Source organism: Pteronotus mesoamericanus, unplaced genomic scaffold (assembly GCF_021234165.1).
Source record: "Pteronotus mesoamericanus isolate MK-2021 breed Mesoamerican mustached bat unplaced genomic scaffold, CSHL_Meso_final contig_42, whole genome shotgun sequence".
Lineage (NCBI taxonomy): Eukaryota > Metazoa > Chordata > Mammalia > Chiroptera > Mormoopidae > Pteronotus > Pteronotus mesoamericanus.
Genome location: NW_026555157.1, coordinates 15,325,827 through 15,344,118, shown reverse-complemented (window position 1 = coordinate 15,344,118; position 18,292 = coordinate 15,325,827). Strand labels below are relative to the sequence as shown.

At 36.6% G+C, this 18,292-nt stretch overlaps 1 protein-coding gene across 1 annotated transcript; it reads right to left on the bottom strand.

The window, feature by feature from the left end:
• Positions 1–374: 374 nt before the first annotated feature.
• Positions 375–17,907, bottom strand: PCNP (PEST proteolytic signal containing nuclear protein). Its single transcript, XM_054577394.1, has 5 exons — positions 17,809–17,907; positions 11,884–12,098; positions 8,127–8,201; positions 3,460–3,515; positions 375–2,215 (listed from the first exon to the last, which is right to left on the bottom strand). Exons 1-5 carry the CDS (start codon positions 17,870–17,872, stop codon positions 2,089–2,091), a joined length of 537 nt encoding a protein of 178 aa, XP_054433369.1. The 5' UTR covers positions 17,873–17,907; the 3' UTR covers positions 375–2,088.
• Positions 17,908–18,292: the final 385 nt, after the last annotated feature.

The following is an 18,292-nucleotide window of genomic DNA, read 5'->3' as shown; positions in this document are numbered from 1 at the left end:
GTCAAACTAGACATGAATCTTAATTCTAAAATGTAGTTCAATCTTTTCATTTACTAAGGCCTGACCTATTGGGCAAAAGCATTATAAATATTAAGAAAATATATAGAACTAATGGATGGTAGACACCAGTTAAGACAATACTTTCTAACACCTAGAAATGCCTTAGTAGGATTTTCTACAGCACAGGGCAGACAACACTTTGGCAGGGGAGGAGAAGGATGCTACAAAACTATATGCTAAATTAGATAGAGTCTAATTAATAACTTTAAAATCTCTCAATAGCTTAGCAAGAGGAATAATCATAACATTTGTCTTATCTTTGTTAAACAACAACAACGCAGAACAATGAAGTGGAATAGAAAATAAGAACACTATTGAGTTCGACAAATTTATTGGTATTGTAGTAAAGACATTCATCTCAGTCATCTCTTTCTCCCATCTTGACCATAGGTTAATATTTTGTTTGAGTAAAGAAACAAATATGCAAAGAGGGATGCTATTTTAACATAAACAGTAAAATGGACAAAAATAAAAAGTTCGCCTACATTAAAGCACATTAAATTCATGTATCTTGATACCATTAAATCAAGTAAGTAAGAACTAATAGTTCTATATACATTTCCATTGTTTTACCTGGGGCTTACTCTAATGAATAAAAGTGAACAAAGTGTTAGGAATATATACAGGCTGCTTCTCTGGAGTTATTACCTTTTAAAAGGGCTGAGTGAGTAGTTACCACCACTAAGACAGTCTGAAGCTGCCTGCAAATTTAACATTGTAGAAATTTTCAAGAAAATCATTATACTGCATTTCTTTTATCTATGACTATGCCTTTAAAGATGTGTTTAATCATCACATTAAAAAATAATTCATATACAATACAAAAATACAAAAAAAAACCAAACACAACAAAACCCAACAAACAAACCCTACAACACGTAGCTCTACCAAAGTATATGTGGTCAAAGATTCCATAAAATGTTTAAAGATGCATTTTCTTTCCTTCTCTTTTTCAATATCTAAAATGTGCTTTTAATAGGCCATTGGTTAATATGTACACACTTAAAACAAACCACTGTATTAAATAAGAATTCCTGAAGTACAAATCAAATCAAATTGGATTTCACGTTAACTTAAATGTTTTGCCAAACTTACAGAAAGTGCATCTTTCTCATTTTCAATCTTCATACAATGTTGCTTTTATGCTATTTGTTACCTTTTAAAAAATAAAAACAGCCAAATATTTAAGTATTATGTACATTTAAAATTTTTGGTGGTGGTTTGTATTTTAAAAGAAACAGCTTCCTATGACTTGCCTCAAGTCTGGTGGGAATGCGTACAGGAACTAAGCTAGTAACAAAAACCAAGAGAAGCACATTCAAAATACTGATTTCCTTTGGTAGCAAATGTGTTTTCTTTGAAGACTAATAAAGGCAGACAAGCCCCATTAAGGTGAAGTGGGCTATATTGAATACTCAACAGTTTACATAAAATTAAAAGAAATTTTTAAAGAGCTAAGCTTCTGTATCCACTGACAGCAATGCAATATCTAGTATATGACTTGAAACAAAAAAAAAAAATGCCCATTAGAAAAAAAAGCAGTATTTTAATTTTACTAATTTATTTTCAGTCAATACTCCAGTAACGTTTTCCTCCCAATACAATACTCCCTCTCTATAAGGCTGTTCCTGGGAGCCAGAAAGTCTAGGTTAATAAGGGAGTTAAGTTAGAGAGTAATTACTTGCAGTTTAAACAGACAATAACTCTTTGCTTCCCTCTTAATGTGCTAATAGTTGTGTCTAAAAAAATATGCAATTCTTAGAAAGGTACCATTTCTGATTTTTTTAAAATTATCTGTAACCTTTGGAAAGTAATCACATGAAACTACAAAATTAGCAAATGTCTTGAAATCTGTATATAAAACATAAATTACGTCTAATTTCAAACTCTCATTTATTAGTGTACCATTCAATCTTAAAAAAAAAAAAAAAAGGCGGCTCCAAAGATAGTCTTATACCATTCTTTAAAAAGGAAACTGTTCCTTTTAACTTTACACCCACCCGACACCCCAATTTCAAAACATATCATTTAATTGTCTTGGTCATGGACATTTCCAAGATGAGATTTTATATTTCGCTCCCATAGCTTCTGGTTATCAGAAAACCCGTGCTTTCCTTTATTAAAGGAGTTTGGTCCTGCTGATGTTGGTGTATCCCTGTGTTAAAAGAAAAGACATTTATTTAAAATGTTATACAAAGCCTTTTAGGCCATGTTTTTAACTCATTCAAAACACATTTGTTTAGCACTGATTATAAACATAGGCTGAACATCAGAAGGCCCTACAGAAGTTTTTAAAAATGTACTTTCCACAGACCCAGTCCTAAAATTTCAGATTCAGTAGGCCTGAGGGAGGACCAGGTAAAGCTATACTTTTCTTTGTTTAGGGGAGGAGGGAGGAAGAAAGAGGAAAAGAATGCGCTCAACCAGGGACCACACCCACAACCTAGGCACGTGCCCTGATCAGGAATCAAAACCCACGACCTTCAGCTTGTGGGATGATGGCCAACCAAATGGGCCAAGCTGGTCAGGGCTAAATCTGTTGTTTTAAACAAACTTTGAAGATAATTCTGTTATATAGCTAAGGGTGGCAACATTATAGTTTTTAAAACTATTGCTTGCAACCCATTAATAAGGTCATGAAATCAATTTACTGGTTTGCCATCAGCATTTATAAAAAAATACATAAAAGAAAACCAGGAAGATGAAACACACATAAAAAGGTTCAGGTCGTTTTATGAACTCTGTATAATGGGTGTTTACATGGGGTTATAATGTCAGACGTTATTTCTTAGTTAGGTCCCAGTATGAAAGGAAGGTATTGGGACCTAACAGTCCCACCTGGGCTGTTCCCATTTGCATCACAGACCGAAAAGCTGAAGACTGATGCCTGTTATGGACTTAGCAATTAGTCCTTTAGAAGTTTATACATTAGGTAGAAATGGGGATGTAATATGGGGTGCTTTAAAGCTAAGCTTTCTTACTAGCCTGTGTATTATCCATCTGTGCATACAAAGACAAGAAACTGAATATCATGTTAACTTGAAATTAACATTTCCATGACAAAAGAAACAAGGAAAATTAAAGTACTTTTTATTTTGGTATTTGGCATCTAAGTTACCAAAGAAAAAAAGGGCATTTATGATTAAGTGGTGAGAATGAATATGAAATGAAAGCCATTTATTTTTTTATACCAGAAAAAAATTTTAACTGAAATTTTAAATCAGGAACATTTCTCATTTAAAGAAAAAAAAAATTGCATCTGCCTGAAAAGAAATACCCTTAAACTGTTATTTCTTTTGCCTGAATATGTCAGAAAAACATGAACACTAAAAGATGATGTGTAATTTATTCTTGCTTTTAATCATCATCATTTTCTACAATATTCATGAAAAAATATACCTTCCAATATTCTTCATCCTCATCTTTGCTTCTGGAGGCATTTCCTCTGGTTCACTCTAAAGGAAAAAAAAGGATGTAAACAGAGATGACTGCATATAGATTTATTAAATTCATTTAATTACTAATATGCTGTTTTATATTAAGTCATTTAGCATTTTCAATACTGCAAATTTTGGTAAAGGGAAAAAATTAATGTTAACTACATTTTTAAAAGAAATGCGTATCTTCTAGTGTTATCATGTTCCACAGGAAAAATAAAAACAGATAAAGATTTTATTTATTGATTTTAGAGAGAGAGGGGAAGAGAGGGATTGAGGGATCCAGGGAGTGAGAAGGGAGAGAGAAATATTGATTTGCTGCTGTTCTTATTTGTGCCCTGGCTGCTTACTGTATGTGCCCCGACCAGGGATTGAATCCTAAATCCTCAATGCTGGCATATCTGGACAACACTACAACCAACTGAGCTACCTGGCCAGGGCCAGATAAAGATTTTAGTTGCACAGGTTCTTTCATCTAAGAGACAAGTTGATCTTTTCCTATCATTACCATCTTATAGCAGAATGAATGTTGCCTGAACGTGTCCAAAATTTCTTTAAAGAAGTATTTAAGCCCTGGCTGGTGGCATGGTTGGTTGGAGCATTGTCCCAGTTGTGGGTCTGATTCCCGGTCAGGGCACATACCTAGGTTGTGGGTTCGATCCCCAGTCAAGGTATGTACAAATGGGAGACAACTGACGTTTCTCTCAAAATCAACTAAAAGAAAAATCCTTGGGTGAGGATAAAAAAATAAAAAATAAAAGTATTTAGAGCCCTGGCCAGGTAGCTCAGTTGGTTAGAGCATTAACCTGATAGGCCAAGGTCACAGGTGTGATAACTGATCAGGGCACATACAGGAATCAACGAAAGAAAACATAAGTAAGTGGAACAACAAATTAATGTCTCTCTCTAAAAATAAATAAAAATATTTTTTTAAAAAAAGTATTTAGGGAAAGCAGTAAGGGATGATGTAAAGGACAGAGGACTAAAAATCCTAAGACCTATAGTTCAACATTTGTGTGCATCAGCACATACTTATGCATAGTTTACTCAACTGCTTAATTTCTCCATTTGCAAAACAAGAAATAACTGTACTACACAAGTCAAAGGGATACATGGGGGAAAAAAAAGGTATGTGAAGACACATCCCAATTGTTAGACACTCAAAGTAAGCCTCTTTCTAGTGCTTACAATTTCTAGCTTCTATTTTTATACTCTGTTCCTTTGTTCCTATATTGTCCTTCCTTCATACAATCTGTATGTACCAAAATGCTATGTAATCTCTTAGAATGTTAGCACTGGCAGAAAACAGTAAATATTATTTAAGTTAGTATTTTTTAAACGTTTATGGGGAGAGGCAGTGAAATGAAATACATTTTTTCCTCAAGAAAATCTTACTTGGGCTTCCAATTATTAATCAGATAAAAAGAATCACTGTAAATAAAACAGGGGCAGGAGACCAGAGCCCTGATTGTTAGGCATCACTACTTTCCACCACAGGAGGTCCTGAGACATTTCCAGATAACCCTAGGACTCTGAAAATTAGTTTAAAAAAATCTGGTGGTCTTTGCATGCTGCTGCATCTAGTTACTCAGACTTTCTTCTATCCCTGAATTTCCAAATAACTTCATCTCCAGGTACCTTTGATTTTTATTTTGTACTATTTTATACGTAAGTCTCTGCTCCAGAAGGCTGAGTTCCACCTAGAGGACTATGTCTGATTTATCTTCATAATCTCATTGTGCCTACCATATAGAAAGCACTTATATGTATAGAATGAGTAAATGTCCAAAGGAGAATACAGTGATCACCAGTTATTCTTACTTTACCTGTTGATCTGGGCTCCAATCACTTCACATTTATCCTTCTCCAAAACTCCTCTACAAAAATCTCCAGTCCCAGTCAAATACAGCTGTTTAGTATTTACCACTTACAATTTGAAAACTGATGCCTTAACTTACAGAAGTATTCCTTGGTTTGTCAAAACCCTACATGTCTCAGTAACCAACTCATATTTCTTGTCTTATATATTCTTCCTAATCACCCCTACCCCACAGTGTTTGTGCTCCTCTGAATGTATAATTCTTATTGTTCTTCCTTTTGGGAGTAATTACTCATGTACCCAGTAACACTTAATTGGTATACAACGGGGTGACATCTTAAATGAGGGTTAACTTGCAAAGTTGGAGCCAAAGGAAAAAAAGCAAGCATTATGTTTAAAATTTCAGTCATTCACAAGCATATTAAGTAAGATAGGCACACTATGAGGGGCATGAGGGGACTAGGACTGCCTAAGACAGCACCTAAGTATTTTATGCTTATTCTGGAATACAAGTTCATTGAGTCAAATTACTAGCAGAATCATCTGCACTATTGTTATTCCTTTTTTAAAAATATCTATGTTATTGATTATGGTATTACAGTTGTCCCTTTTTCTCCCTTTTATCCCCCTCCACCCTGCACCACCCCTCCCCCCCGAATTCCCCTCTCTTAGTTCATGTCCGTGGGTTGTACATACAAGTTCTTTGGCTTCTCCGTTTCCTATACTATTCTTAACTGTCTATTTTGTACCTACTATTTATGCTTCTCATTCATTACCTGTACCTTTACCCCATTCTCCCCCACCCCTGATCTCCACTTCTATGATTCTGTTCGTGTTCTAGCTGTTCACGTTTTTTAGGTTCAGTTGTTGATAGTTGTTTGTTGTCATTTTACTGTTCATAGTTTTTGATCTTCTTTTTCTTAGATAAGTCCCTTAAATGTTTCTTATAATAAGGGCTTGGTGATGATGAAGTCCTTTAACTTTCTCTTATCTAGGAAGGACTTTATCTGCCCTTCCATTCTAAATTATAGCTTTGCTGGATAGAGTAATCTTGAGTGTAGTTCCTTGTCATTCATGACTTTGAATACTTCTTGCCAGCCCCGTCTTGCCTGCAAGGTCTCTTTGGAGAAATCACCTGAGTTTTTTGGGAACTTCTTTGTAGGTAACCGTCTCCTTCTCTTTTGCTGCTTTGAAGATTCTTTCCTTATCTTTAATGTCGGGTAATGTAATTACGATGTGCCTTGGTGTGTGCTTCCTTGGGACTCTCTGAGTTTCCTGGATCTCCTGGAAGTCTATTTCTGTGGCCAGATTGGAGAAGTTCTCCTCCATTATTTTTCAAATAAATTTTCAATTTCTTGCACTTCCTCTTCTCCTTCTGGCACCTCTGTAATTCGGACGTTGGAACATTTAAAAGTTGTCCCAGATGTTCCCAGGCTGCTCCTCATTTTTTGAATTCTTGTTTCTTCTTTCTGTTCTAGTTGAAATGTTTATCTTCCTTCTGCTCCAACTCGTTGATTTGAATCCCAGTTTCCTTCCCTTTACTGTTGGTTCCCTGTGTATTTTTATTTCACTTTGCATAGCCTTCACTTTCTCCTCCATTTTGTGACCATACTCATCCAATTCAGTGAGCATCCAGATTACCAGTGTTTTGAACTGTGCATCTGACAGGTTGGCTAATCTCTTCATCGCTTAGTTCTATTTTTGGAGCTTTGATCTGTTCTTTCATTTGGGCCACATTTCTTTGTCTCAGAGCGCCTGTTAAGTTGGGGAGGGGCAGAGCCTTAGGTATTTGCCAGGGCAGGAGAACCCAGGTCGCTGAGTTGTGACACTGTCCGTGAGAGAGGGGTCTGACAGGGAACACTGCCATTTGCTCAGCTCTCTGCTGGCTTTCAGTCACTTTCCCTGCTACCCACAAGCAAATTGGGCTCTTCTGGTGCAGATTCCTGAGTGGGTGGGTTTGTGCCCATTCCAGGACCCTGTGCCTCTCTCCAATAGACTCTCCTGTGAGACTGGGAGTTTCTCCTGCTGCCACAACCCAGACAGGCTTTTTACCTCCAGAGGTTTTGAGGCTTTCTTTTCCTGTACTGGAACCCTGGATTGGATGGTCTGTCTTGCTCCCCAGCTGTTCCTCCCAGTTTATCCACATGAAATATGGGACCAACTGGTCCTCCAGCTGCTCCCTTGCTGCACATCCTTTATGCCCCAGCTGCTTGTCTCTGCCCCTCCTCCTGGTCTGGATGAATGTTTCTTCTTTAGCTCCTTAGTTGTTGGACTTCTATACAGTTAGGTTTTCTGGAAGTTCTGGTTATTTTTTGTTCTTAAATTTGTTGTCCTTCTTTTGGTTGTGCGAGGAGGCAAAGTGTATCTACCTATGCCTCCCTCTTGGCCAGAAGTCCTGTTATTCCTCATTGGGATAAAGAAACCACTATTGCGGCCTTTTGTAAGCTGAGTGCATGTATAATGTCTCATCACTGAAGACTTCAAACAAAAATGATTCAAGACAGCAGTATTCAATTCTTCTCTTTTTGGATACTATATACTTTCTAGTACATACATTACTATTCATAATAAGCATTTATTGATTTGATTCTTAAGTTCCTTGCCCCCCGTCAACTTTTTTTTTAAATCCTCCAATTAAATAAATAGAAATATCCAGGTTTTGCAGATATCTACCTCTCTCTCCCACACATAAAATTCAGATTTTGAAAAGGAAATTCACTCGTGCCATTAATACAACCTATAACTTGCCACTAAATTGTCCCTTAAAGTACTGGTTAAAGTAAAATAATAAAAACTGGGTGTCAACTTACATCTTCATCTTCATTAAAAGCTGCTGCTACTGAAAGGGTTTTTGGAGCAAGAGTTGGAACAGTTTCTTTAGGTTTCTGAAGAAAAAACATATTAAAGAGTAAGATATAACATTTATACAGGCTGAATTATTATTAATCATTTTCAAATATTAAATATTTCATTTAATGAAATAATTTATCTTCGAAGATTCAACTTAATGTTTTCATAGAAATAGTAAGAAACTCAAAACAAACTTTAGACAAATCCATTCTTTATTTTTGAAAATGTGAGTTATCAATGGGTTGGTGTTACTTTATCATCCATTTTTTCATCCATTTTTTTCCTCTTGTAAGATTTCCTAGTTACAACCTATAATTTAGTATCATTTAGCTAAGGAGCACCTGAACAGGTTAAGATTAGTAATTCTTTCTCATAAGAGCAGTAAAATTAAGTACAGTGTGCATGAAAGACACCAAGACTCATCTTTCTGTTAGCTGGCTTTCTGTCCTACGGCCTGTAAACGTGCTTCATTCACACCATCTCTTCTATTGAAACCTAAGTTTTTGAAGTAATTGTCTTCACTATTTCCGATCCTTTCATCACCCATTCAGTCTTCAATCCACCGCAATCTGGCTTCCTCCCTTACCATTACCTGAGAGTCCTCACTCAGACTCAGGTGACCCTGATTCTGTACTCACCAATCACTAATGTGCTGCATCTGAATCTAATGACCAATTCGTTTTTGAAAACACCCATACCTTTGACACTGTTTTTTACTGGTTATTCTCCGACATTCTCTTTATATCCCTCATGTTCCCCCTCAAATGAGATACTTATAATTCTGTCCTTAGCGACCATTCCTTCATTCTCAAAGTTTTAAATAGTTTAAACTACCAACACCTATGTCTACTTTCAAACAGGATGTCATCTGAAGAATGGACACCTCCACTTAGCTCCTGTGGGTATTTTAGATTCAGTGTTTGTAAAGTACCAAAGCCAGAAAATCTTTCAACTTGCATGTTATGTTGTAAGGTCCTGCTGATTAGATTTACCAGTTGTGTTTTTTCCTCTCTAATCCTCTTTACTGAGTGAGCTATAACGAGGTTGGGAACACTAAAATACCAGGAATTTATTTACAAAAAATTGTGTATTTATTCTCACGTTTAAACTTCAGTCACCTTCAAAGTACTCTCAATTTGATGTAATACACCTATCAAGATGTTTTCTCACTGCTCCGTTTTTGAAATCATCAATTTTGATGCTTTTTAGTGCTGTCATTTTTTTGTCTCACTTCTTCCACATTGGGAAAATGTTTCCCTTTGAGGACTCTTTTCATCCAAGGAAACAAAAAAGTCACTGGGGTGAGATCAGGTGAATAGGGAGGGTGGGGCATAGGGGTCCTGCCATTTTTGGTCAAAAACTACTGACCAAAAATGTCAGTGTGTGTGTGGTGTGGTGTGGTGTGGTGTGGGCAGGTGTGCTCATAAATCACCCATCATGAAATCGGTAATCGTGTTGAAAGAAAATCTTCCAAAAAAAATTCACTGAAACTGAACACAGCCTCTCACAATAGCACCAGTTGGTACACCAATACAGATAGGTTCCTAGAACTCTTACCTAGCGGGGGAAGCCTGCACTACAAGGCGCCTGCCCTCCAGAAGATAATTCTAGTATTTTGGGGGTCCCCTGGTACAGTGAAGTTTCTAAAATGCAAATCCATTTAAGGGATAAGCCTCCTTACAAGGTTCTATGGCTCTGCTAAAAGCTAAAGAATAAAACAAACTATATTTATGAAATACAAGTCCTTTATGATTTGGTTATAAGGTCTTATTTTGGGGGTGTTCTATCCTATATTTGCCTTCCAAACACCTTCTAAGTACAAACAATTTCCTGAAGGTACCAGGTGGTTTCATATTTAAATTGCCTTTGCATGAAATTCCCTTTATCTGAGATGTCCTTTTGCCTTCTGTCTGCTCTTAAGGCCAACTCAAACATCTCTTCATCAGTGAACTCTCTCTGACCTCCTAAAACAAAATTAACCATTTGTTCTTCTCTAACATATACAAATACTTTTTATAAACAATGTTTGATTCTAAAGGAATAAAAAATGTTACTTTGGAGATTATGCATAGTGACTCTAGAAACACCCTATAATCTTCTTTTAAAGAAGTCATATATTTGCTGTAGATAAAACCCAAGACCCATTAAGTACTTGTTGGCTCTATCAACTACATCATATAATCAAAAGCCAAAAATTCCAATTATTTTTTATATCCTGCACCTCAACCCCTCAAGAAAATTATGTTTACACTATTGTTTATTTTATAAAAATAGGTTTTTGTTTTCCCAAAAGTAGAAGTTTTACTGAGTAGGCTTTTTTCAAACATAATCCTCCCATCTAATATGATTAGCAATTACTGAATCACATGAATGTTTTAGAAAAAGTAGGAATTTGGTATCTGATTTAGGGGGTGTGCGCTGAACCATAGTAAAATTTATTATCAAGGATAACATATGTATGAAAAGTGTATGTGACAATGCCTGTTTAATCACAATTGAAGAAAGTAAGTATTTATGCAGGTAAATATATGCAACTTTTAAAAAAACCCAGATTAAACAAAAAGAATCAGTTCAGGTATGGTGATTTGTCATAAGTAATGAAGTTACAAGCTGAATGTCTTTTATTCACACTGAATTTTTAAAAAAGAAAAAGAAAAAGGCAAAACAGCAAAGGGTGGGAGCAGAGATTCTGAGGAATGGTAGCTTTTTTAAAACAAGGAGTGTGACTCAAATTTATAGTAGAAACTTGATCCGTGTCATATTTTAAAGATCTTTGAATGAACATCTAATACAGAACATGTGTATGCATCTAGCACTTAAGCATTGATTTTTATAGGAGACATGAATAAACAATGAAAAGCAGTAACTTGATCCATACCATATTTTAAAGATCTTTGAATAAACATCTAGTGCAGAACATCTGTATGCACCTAGCACCTGAGCATTAATTTTTATAGAACAGACATGAATAAACAATGAAAGGCAATTTTAGAATTTTTCTCCTTACACAAGAAAGTAACTATTTTCTAAAGCCAAAAGCAATCACTATAAGTAACTTTTTTTCCTTAAAGAAGAAATCTATTTGGATGAACCACATAAAATAATCAGAAATAGACCAATTTCTAAACTTAGTGTGCTTCAATCTAATATTTCAAAAACTTTCCAAATACATAGTTCATAAGTACTAATTCATGGCTTACATATTAAATACATATTAAAACAAACGATCAGAAGTTATCTGTAAGGAACTATTGTCACAGGATATGAATGTCATGTGTAGCTCCAAAGTAAGGTATTCAGGAAGCTTTTCTTATCAAGGAATATTTTACTAATAGTAACCTTTTAAGATAAAAAACCTGATTTCTAGAGATATTATTTTTAATATTACTAGATTGCAAGATATGAAAAATAAGCTGAAATTCTTTCTGAAAATATTTTTAGGTCTTGCTCAATTTAGAAAAATTCTAAGCTATTACTTTATAAATCATATAATCCCTATAACAGACGTTCCTTTTTATATTCTAAACCTTTTTAAAAAATAACTTGAGATATAATTCATCCAGATTTTTCTTAAACACGATGCTAATGACTCCTTAAATACTTACATATAAGTTCATGTACCTTTTTATACTTAATTTACCGAACCCAGTAAAAGCACATTTCCAAAACAAATTCTTAAGACCCATTACAAATACCATATATAAAATAACAACTCACACTTGATCCAAGTTTGATGGATATGGCTGAGGCTTTCTTTGTCGTCTGACTACCTATGGCAAATCCAAACTTGGAGACCTTTGTAGGCTTTGTTGGGAGGTCTGCAGCTTCTTCTTCAGCTGATCGCTTCTCAGCGCTGCGACTGGAACTTTCCCCTCCATTACTGGAAGAAACAGTCTTAGTTTTCACAGGTTTTTCTGCTTCTTCTTCAGGTCCTGGTGAAGTCGAAACAACTTACCAAGATGAGCTATTTTTACTGAGCAGATTGATGGGAGCAGCAACCTCAAAAAGCATCATTTATAAGGAAGATACCTCTGTAGTTGTCACCTACTGACCCAACAGTCTCTTCCACTGTTTGTTAGAGTATACAGCAGGAACTGAGATTGTGTGGCAGTAGAAGAGGCTCCCATGAATTAACTAGCATAAAATACAGAGCAATTTAAAATTATAAACATAAGAGTTCACAAAAAGTAAAGACCTTTCTTTCTAGAGTTGACAAATAAAGACCCATTTTTACACTGTTAAGAAGTACAATAATCTATAGTTTTTTGTGACATTTTGCTTTTTAGAAATTAAGCTCTGTAACTAGTTCTACACAGTCTAGTTTGTTAGCAATTAGTCACATCACAGGATAATACATTTGACTAATAAATTCTAATATTCTTCAGTAATGTACTACTAGTTACACAAAGTACCCAGTTACAAACAGCCCATTATTACCTGAACTACAATGTTAATAAAGCCTGGGGTAATTTTCTTGAGTGATGTGTTCCTCATGTACATCTCACACAATCTTTACTTGCAAAGGAACTTCAAGGAAGACTACAAGGTCATCACCTTTTGAGTAAGTCTACTCTGAAAACTTGGTTACCATTTGTTTTAGGCTACCCTTAGGTTTTTATTTTTTCTCATGAAAGAAAAATGAGTTAATTATAATGCCAAACAGAAGGCATACAAGCTCATGTATTAATCAATAGTGAAATCAGTTCACATCTTGAATATCTTAAGTTATATGCTACAAAGTTATTTAAGAACATATTGGGAGGTAGGACAGAAGGCTGGCTATTATAAAAATTCTTATTTTCTTTTGCCAGTTTACCAATTCACTCTATAAATAATGCATTCTGCTACCTTGGATGGTTTATTGACAGAAAGAAAAGATGCTCTAAGCCACAGGGGCGTCCAACATTTTGGTGTCTCTGGGCCACACTGGAAGAAGACTTGTCTTGGGCTACACATTAAACACACAAACACTAATGAAAACTGATGAGGCAAAAAAAAAAAAAGGAAAGGTTTTAAGTAAATTTATGCTCTTGTGTTGGGCCACATTCATAGCCATCCTGGGCTGCATGTGGCATGTGGGTTGGACACCCCTGCAAGGGATAGCATTGAGACGTGTTAGAAGACAAAAAGCTTGAGCCCTGGCTGGTATGCCTCAGTGGACTGAGTGCTGGCCTATGAACACAAAGGTCACTGGTTTGGTTCCCATGAGGGCACATGCCTGGATTGCAGGCCAGGTCCCCAGTTGGGGGCATGCAGGAGGCAGCTGATAAACAGATATCTCTCTCACTCTTCAGTTTCTCTTCTTTTCTTTCTCCCTCGCCCACCTCCCACCTTTAAAAATAAACACATACAATCTTAAAAAAAAAAAAGCTTGAATGGAGGGGGAGGGGGGAAATTAAGCACATATAGGATGATAAGTAACATTAAAAAATTGGAGGCTACAGATCTCAATCTATATAGTTTTGGAATTACAGGATCTCTAGTTAATAAGCACTTTGAAATGAGCATTTGATTTTGTTTAGAGGAAAAATAAAAGAAACTCTATTCCCTTCGGACAAGGGGTGAGAGTTGTAATGAGAACGTAGGAAAGGAATTACACAGGATTAGGTTTTGGGATTTCCTCAGGAGGTGCCATTCTATTATTCGGATATGAAATTATAAAAGCACCTAAACAAAGACTGCTATTTGGGAAGTCATTTTAGAATTTCTTTTAAAAAAGTATTATATAAACAGTTTTTTCAAAGTCTGTTTATAACTAAAATCATATATGCTAAATTTTATTCTGCCCTTTATATTTTTAATCACGTATAAAATTTACAGTAAAGCCCAAACCATGTAAACTTCTTTGTGACTGATACACAGCTAAAACTGAATCTCTACAAATTGGAACATATAGAAACTCTAAAAAACAAACAAACAAACAGAGAACATTTAGTCTTGATTATAGTGAAACTGCTCTTTGAACTATAACCCAAGGGCTATAATTAGTCAAGATTGCTGGTTGTTTTAAAACCTATCTTCACTTAATTCTAGGTCTCCTGTTACCTACAAAATAATTTTGAAACAAAAAAAAAAAAGGAAAATTAAAGCATAAAGAACGAGAAGTGAAAACATAATTCTTACTATAACAACATCAAGTGTGACAACTAGCTCAACTAGTATGTGCTAATACACAGTACTATCTGTCCGATCACATGATGTTGTACAGATTTCTAAGGACTACTCTAGAAAAAGGTAGTATGAAAAGGGGAGCTGGGAACACTATCATTAATTAAACAACTGGAAGCAATTCAATTTTATTCACATCTGAGTTTCTGTCACCTGAAGAGGCAAACTACTAAGACCACTTACATCTCAGATGCACACTGAAGATTAAGCATATTATATCTATTAGGTCATTTCTATACGTGGCTGATTCTAGATCCAGCAATTTATTTCTGGATATAGTAAGTAACTGGCCTTGCTCACTCTCAAGTTTTTATTTTTTTTAAGCACCTGTAGATATTCAATAACTTTAGAAAACATCTATTTTTTAGATATTATTTATTGAAATTTTTTGAGAGGGAGAGAGAGAGAACATCAGTTTATTGTTCTACTTATTTATGTATTCATTGGTTGATTCTTGTGCCCTGACCCAGGATCAAAACCACTTTGGTATATTGGGACAATACTCTAACCAACTAAGCTACCTGGCCAGCGTGAAAATATCTATTCTTCAATATAAAAGGCACAGGCAAGGAGTGGGTACATTATTAGTACTTACTACTTTGCGTGAATTGAGTAGCTATTTTCTTTTCATGTAATCTTTCAATAATGAAGGTACACAAAACGTTTAGGAAATAAAGCAAATGAAATAAGCAATGACGTAAGGAGAAAATGACAGCCAAATCTGTTATTATCAATGTGATTATAATTCCTACAATCCTATATATAACTCATTAGAAAATTATTTCAACCTAATGTAAGCTCTAAAATATACCATTAAATACCAACATTAATTCCTAAGTCCAAAGTGCTTTCCTTTTTTTTAAAAAAGATTTTATTTATTTTTTTTAGAGAGAGGGTAAGGAAGGGAGGAAGAGAAGAAGAGAAATATCAATGTGTTTTTGCCTCTCACGTGCGCCCCCAACTGGGAACCTGGCCTGCAATGCGGGCACGTGCCCTAGACTGGGAATTGAACCAGTGACCCTTTGGTTCACAGACTGGCACTTGATCCATTGAGCCACACCAGCCAGGGCTAAGTGCTTTCCTTTAAACACAACTACTACATGTACTACTTTATTGCGGTTTCTAATAAAAACTAATATTTTCGATATATTTAATGAAATGACTGTGGAAAACAAAATTTTGGATGACCACAGATTTTTGAAAATGTTTAGCAATGTGACTTATATTTTATAGGATGAATAAGTATATGGTCAATTTTTAAAAAAAAGAAATCAATTTATAACAAAACATGAATAGTTCTATCAAATAACTATTCTTTATCAAGGAATATTTTAATAAAAGGGATTTTTTTTATCTAGTTTATATTCATTCTGAACAAACAAAATGTGTAATATGAAATCAAATTTCACATTGTACAAGCATTTCCTCCCTTTCCCACCAGCGAATAGCTGGGGAGAGGAAGGCCTTGGAGCACAAAGATATCTTATTTGAAAAATATTACCTAATAAGAAATTTTAGGAGTACCCTTCATGACCCATTTATACACTGGCAGCTTCTTCATCTGAAAAAAGGGCACAGAGCTACCTCTCTAACAGGACTGATGTGCAGCTTGAATGGGAACATATCCAAGACCTCCCAAATGTCTAGCACAATAAATGTCAATTTAATTAAAGTAATACCTTGAAATGGCCATGATTATGATAATTCCTTCCTAAAATTTATATTTATTTCAAGAAGCTACACAAAAATTTAGGCAAAGGGACAAAAAGCAAAAAAAAAAAATCTACCTAAGGCCTTGCTCTTAGCATTATCTCTCCTCTTGGAGATAAGAGCAGGTGGTTCAAATAAGTAGTTTAAGTTCAAAAGTAATCTCATAAAAAATACTTATACTTTCAACTTACTGAAATGTTCAAGAGCAATTAAAAATCAGAGTATTTTCTAAATAAGCCCTTAAGACAAACTTCACAGTGTATCAAAATAGTACCTGCTGGCCATAAAATTATCAATTTACTGGTAATTACTCTAAGTCACCTACAAGGATACGATAACAATTTTTTATAACAATTAGCAGAGATAATTTCACACCATCTCCCAAAACAAAACCATGCCAGAAGTATCAGTATTCATACTAGATATAATTATCCCTAACTGAAAGGTTGGTGGATAAATTATAGTGGAATTATGTTAATACTTAAAGTACATTTTGACAGCACATTAAATGCATCTCCTATACTGTCAAGAGATTTAAAAGCCAGATAAGACTCTTTAGGCTATCGCTTTTTGTTTTTCCTCTAACAACTAATATTTAATGTAATTTTACTCGATAATTTCCAAGACAATTTTTGAAGGAAAAAAGTTCCTAGTGAGGCAGTAAAAAACTGGGGGCAAGTGGGGAGGGAGAGAAGTTTGGCTCAACTAACAGCACTGTACATATTATTTAAAAAGGAAATTCTGGATCCAAAGTAATGGCACATTACACTTCTGAATTTTTGTTCCCAAGACAGTCCACATTAAACATAGTATTACTAATAGTTCTTTATAGTTCCCCTCGAATGCTATTAACGTTTTGCATTTCCTCACATTGAATACTTTCGGGGATAAGAACTTGAGGGAGTTAGAATAGACAGTAATACTTAAAATGTTCTAAAGGTATTATGATCAGCTCGCACGTGTTTAGTTGTCTTGCTGCGACAAAGAGTGCCTGGAGATATTTCCTTAATGCACAAGACCCAAATTTACAGGGGTGAAGGGTAAAAATGACGATAGCCTGAACACACGAAGAAATCACACTACCTTACTTAGCCACCTAAATACCTGGTATGCAGAGAGCTGGCAACACCCTAACTCAGAAAAGATAAGACACTGCAAAGAAAGGCAACAAAACCCTAAGCCTAGTCCCCGCAGCTTAAACCAGCCGGCAGACAAAGGTATTAATTCCCCTTTTCCTCCACCGCCTCAGCCCATGGTGTTACAGGGTCAGTATTCGGCTTGAAAATAAAGGAAAAAGGCCAGGGTCGTCCATCGCCTCAGCGAAAAGCAGCAAACTAACCCGTGGGTGTAACTGAGAGGCCGGTTCTGTCGGAAACTTGGCCTGCGGCCACTGCTCGGTGACTCCCACTATGTGTGTGCGTGTTTTGTGTGGTGTACGTCTCCAGTGTGGCGGCAGCGGCTCTTGCACCCCCGCCGCGGGTCCCACCCCGAGTTCAGTTCCCCTTTCTGGTGCCCATCTCCCTTCTCCTCGGAAGCAGGGCCTCCGCTGGGGTCCTGAAGTGATGAACAGTGGCCGGCTAACCCCGTCAGGGAGGCGATGTGGGGCAGGATCCCCGCGGGCCGCACCGGGCGTGCCCGGGGTTCATCTGGGCCCAGCACCTGGCCGGGTGAGCACCATATCCGCCCGTCCTTGCCCCACCCCGGGGAGCTCAAAGAAAGGCCCAGAGCATCCCACTCAGCCCGCGACGCTGGGGTTGTGTTCACCTCCGGCGGCTCCAGTTCGCTGCGGCTTCTCAGGCCTCTCCTCTCCCGCCTTCCCGTCCGCCATTTTCCCCGCCGCGGCCTCCCTGCAGCCACGCCAAGGACGTCACGGTCCCGCCCAGTAATCATTGAGATGAGGAGCCGGCCGGCGAGGCGGCAGCCTAGAGCGGTCCTGGAGTGAGAAGAGGCCCTTGGAAACAGAACTGAATGTGACGTGGTGGACCAGCGGCCTCTCAAGGAAGGGCGGGGAAGGTTGGGCGGTCTCTTTGTGAGGACTGGTTAGGGACTTTTAGGAGAGATCAGATAAGTTTTCATGGTCCAGTGGTTGTGTACAGAGAAGTGAGAGGATGTGGGAGCATCACCCTGGAAACGTTGGTGGAATCGCGTAAGGTTTCTGTAGGTAGGGGTGTAGTTGCTGCTTAAGCCAGCAGGTTCTTTTCATTTTGGTGTTGCTGGATCGCATTACCTACTCAAAGAAGAAGAAAAT

Excerpts from the sequence above, each read along its gene's own strand:
- PCNP (XM_054577394.1), bottom strand. The coding sequence starts at position 17,872 with ATGGCGGACGGGAAGGCGGGAGAGGAGAGGCCTGAGAAGCCGCAGCGA. Across the intron at positions 12,099-17,808 it reads GCGAACTGGAGCCGCCGGAG|GACCTGAAGAAGAAGCAGAA; the intron begins GTGAACACAACC and ends CGACTTCACCAG. Across the intron at positions 8,202-11,883 it reads CCATCAAACTTGGATCAAGT|AAACCTAAAGAAACTGTTCC; the intron begins GTGAGTTGTTAT and ends TTTTTTCTTCAG.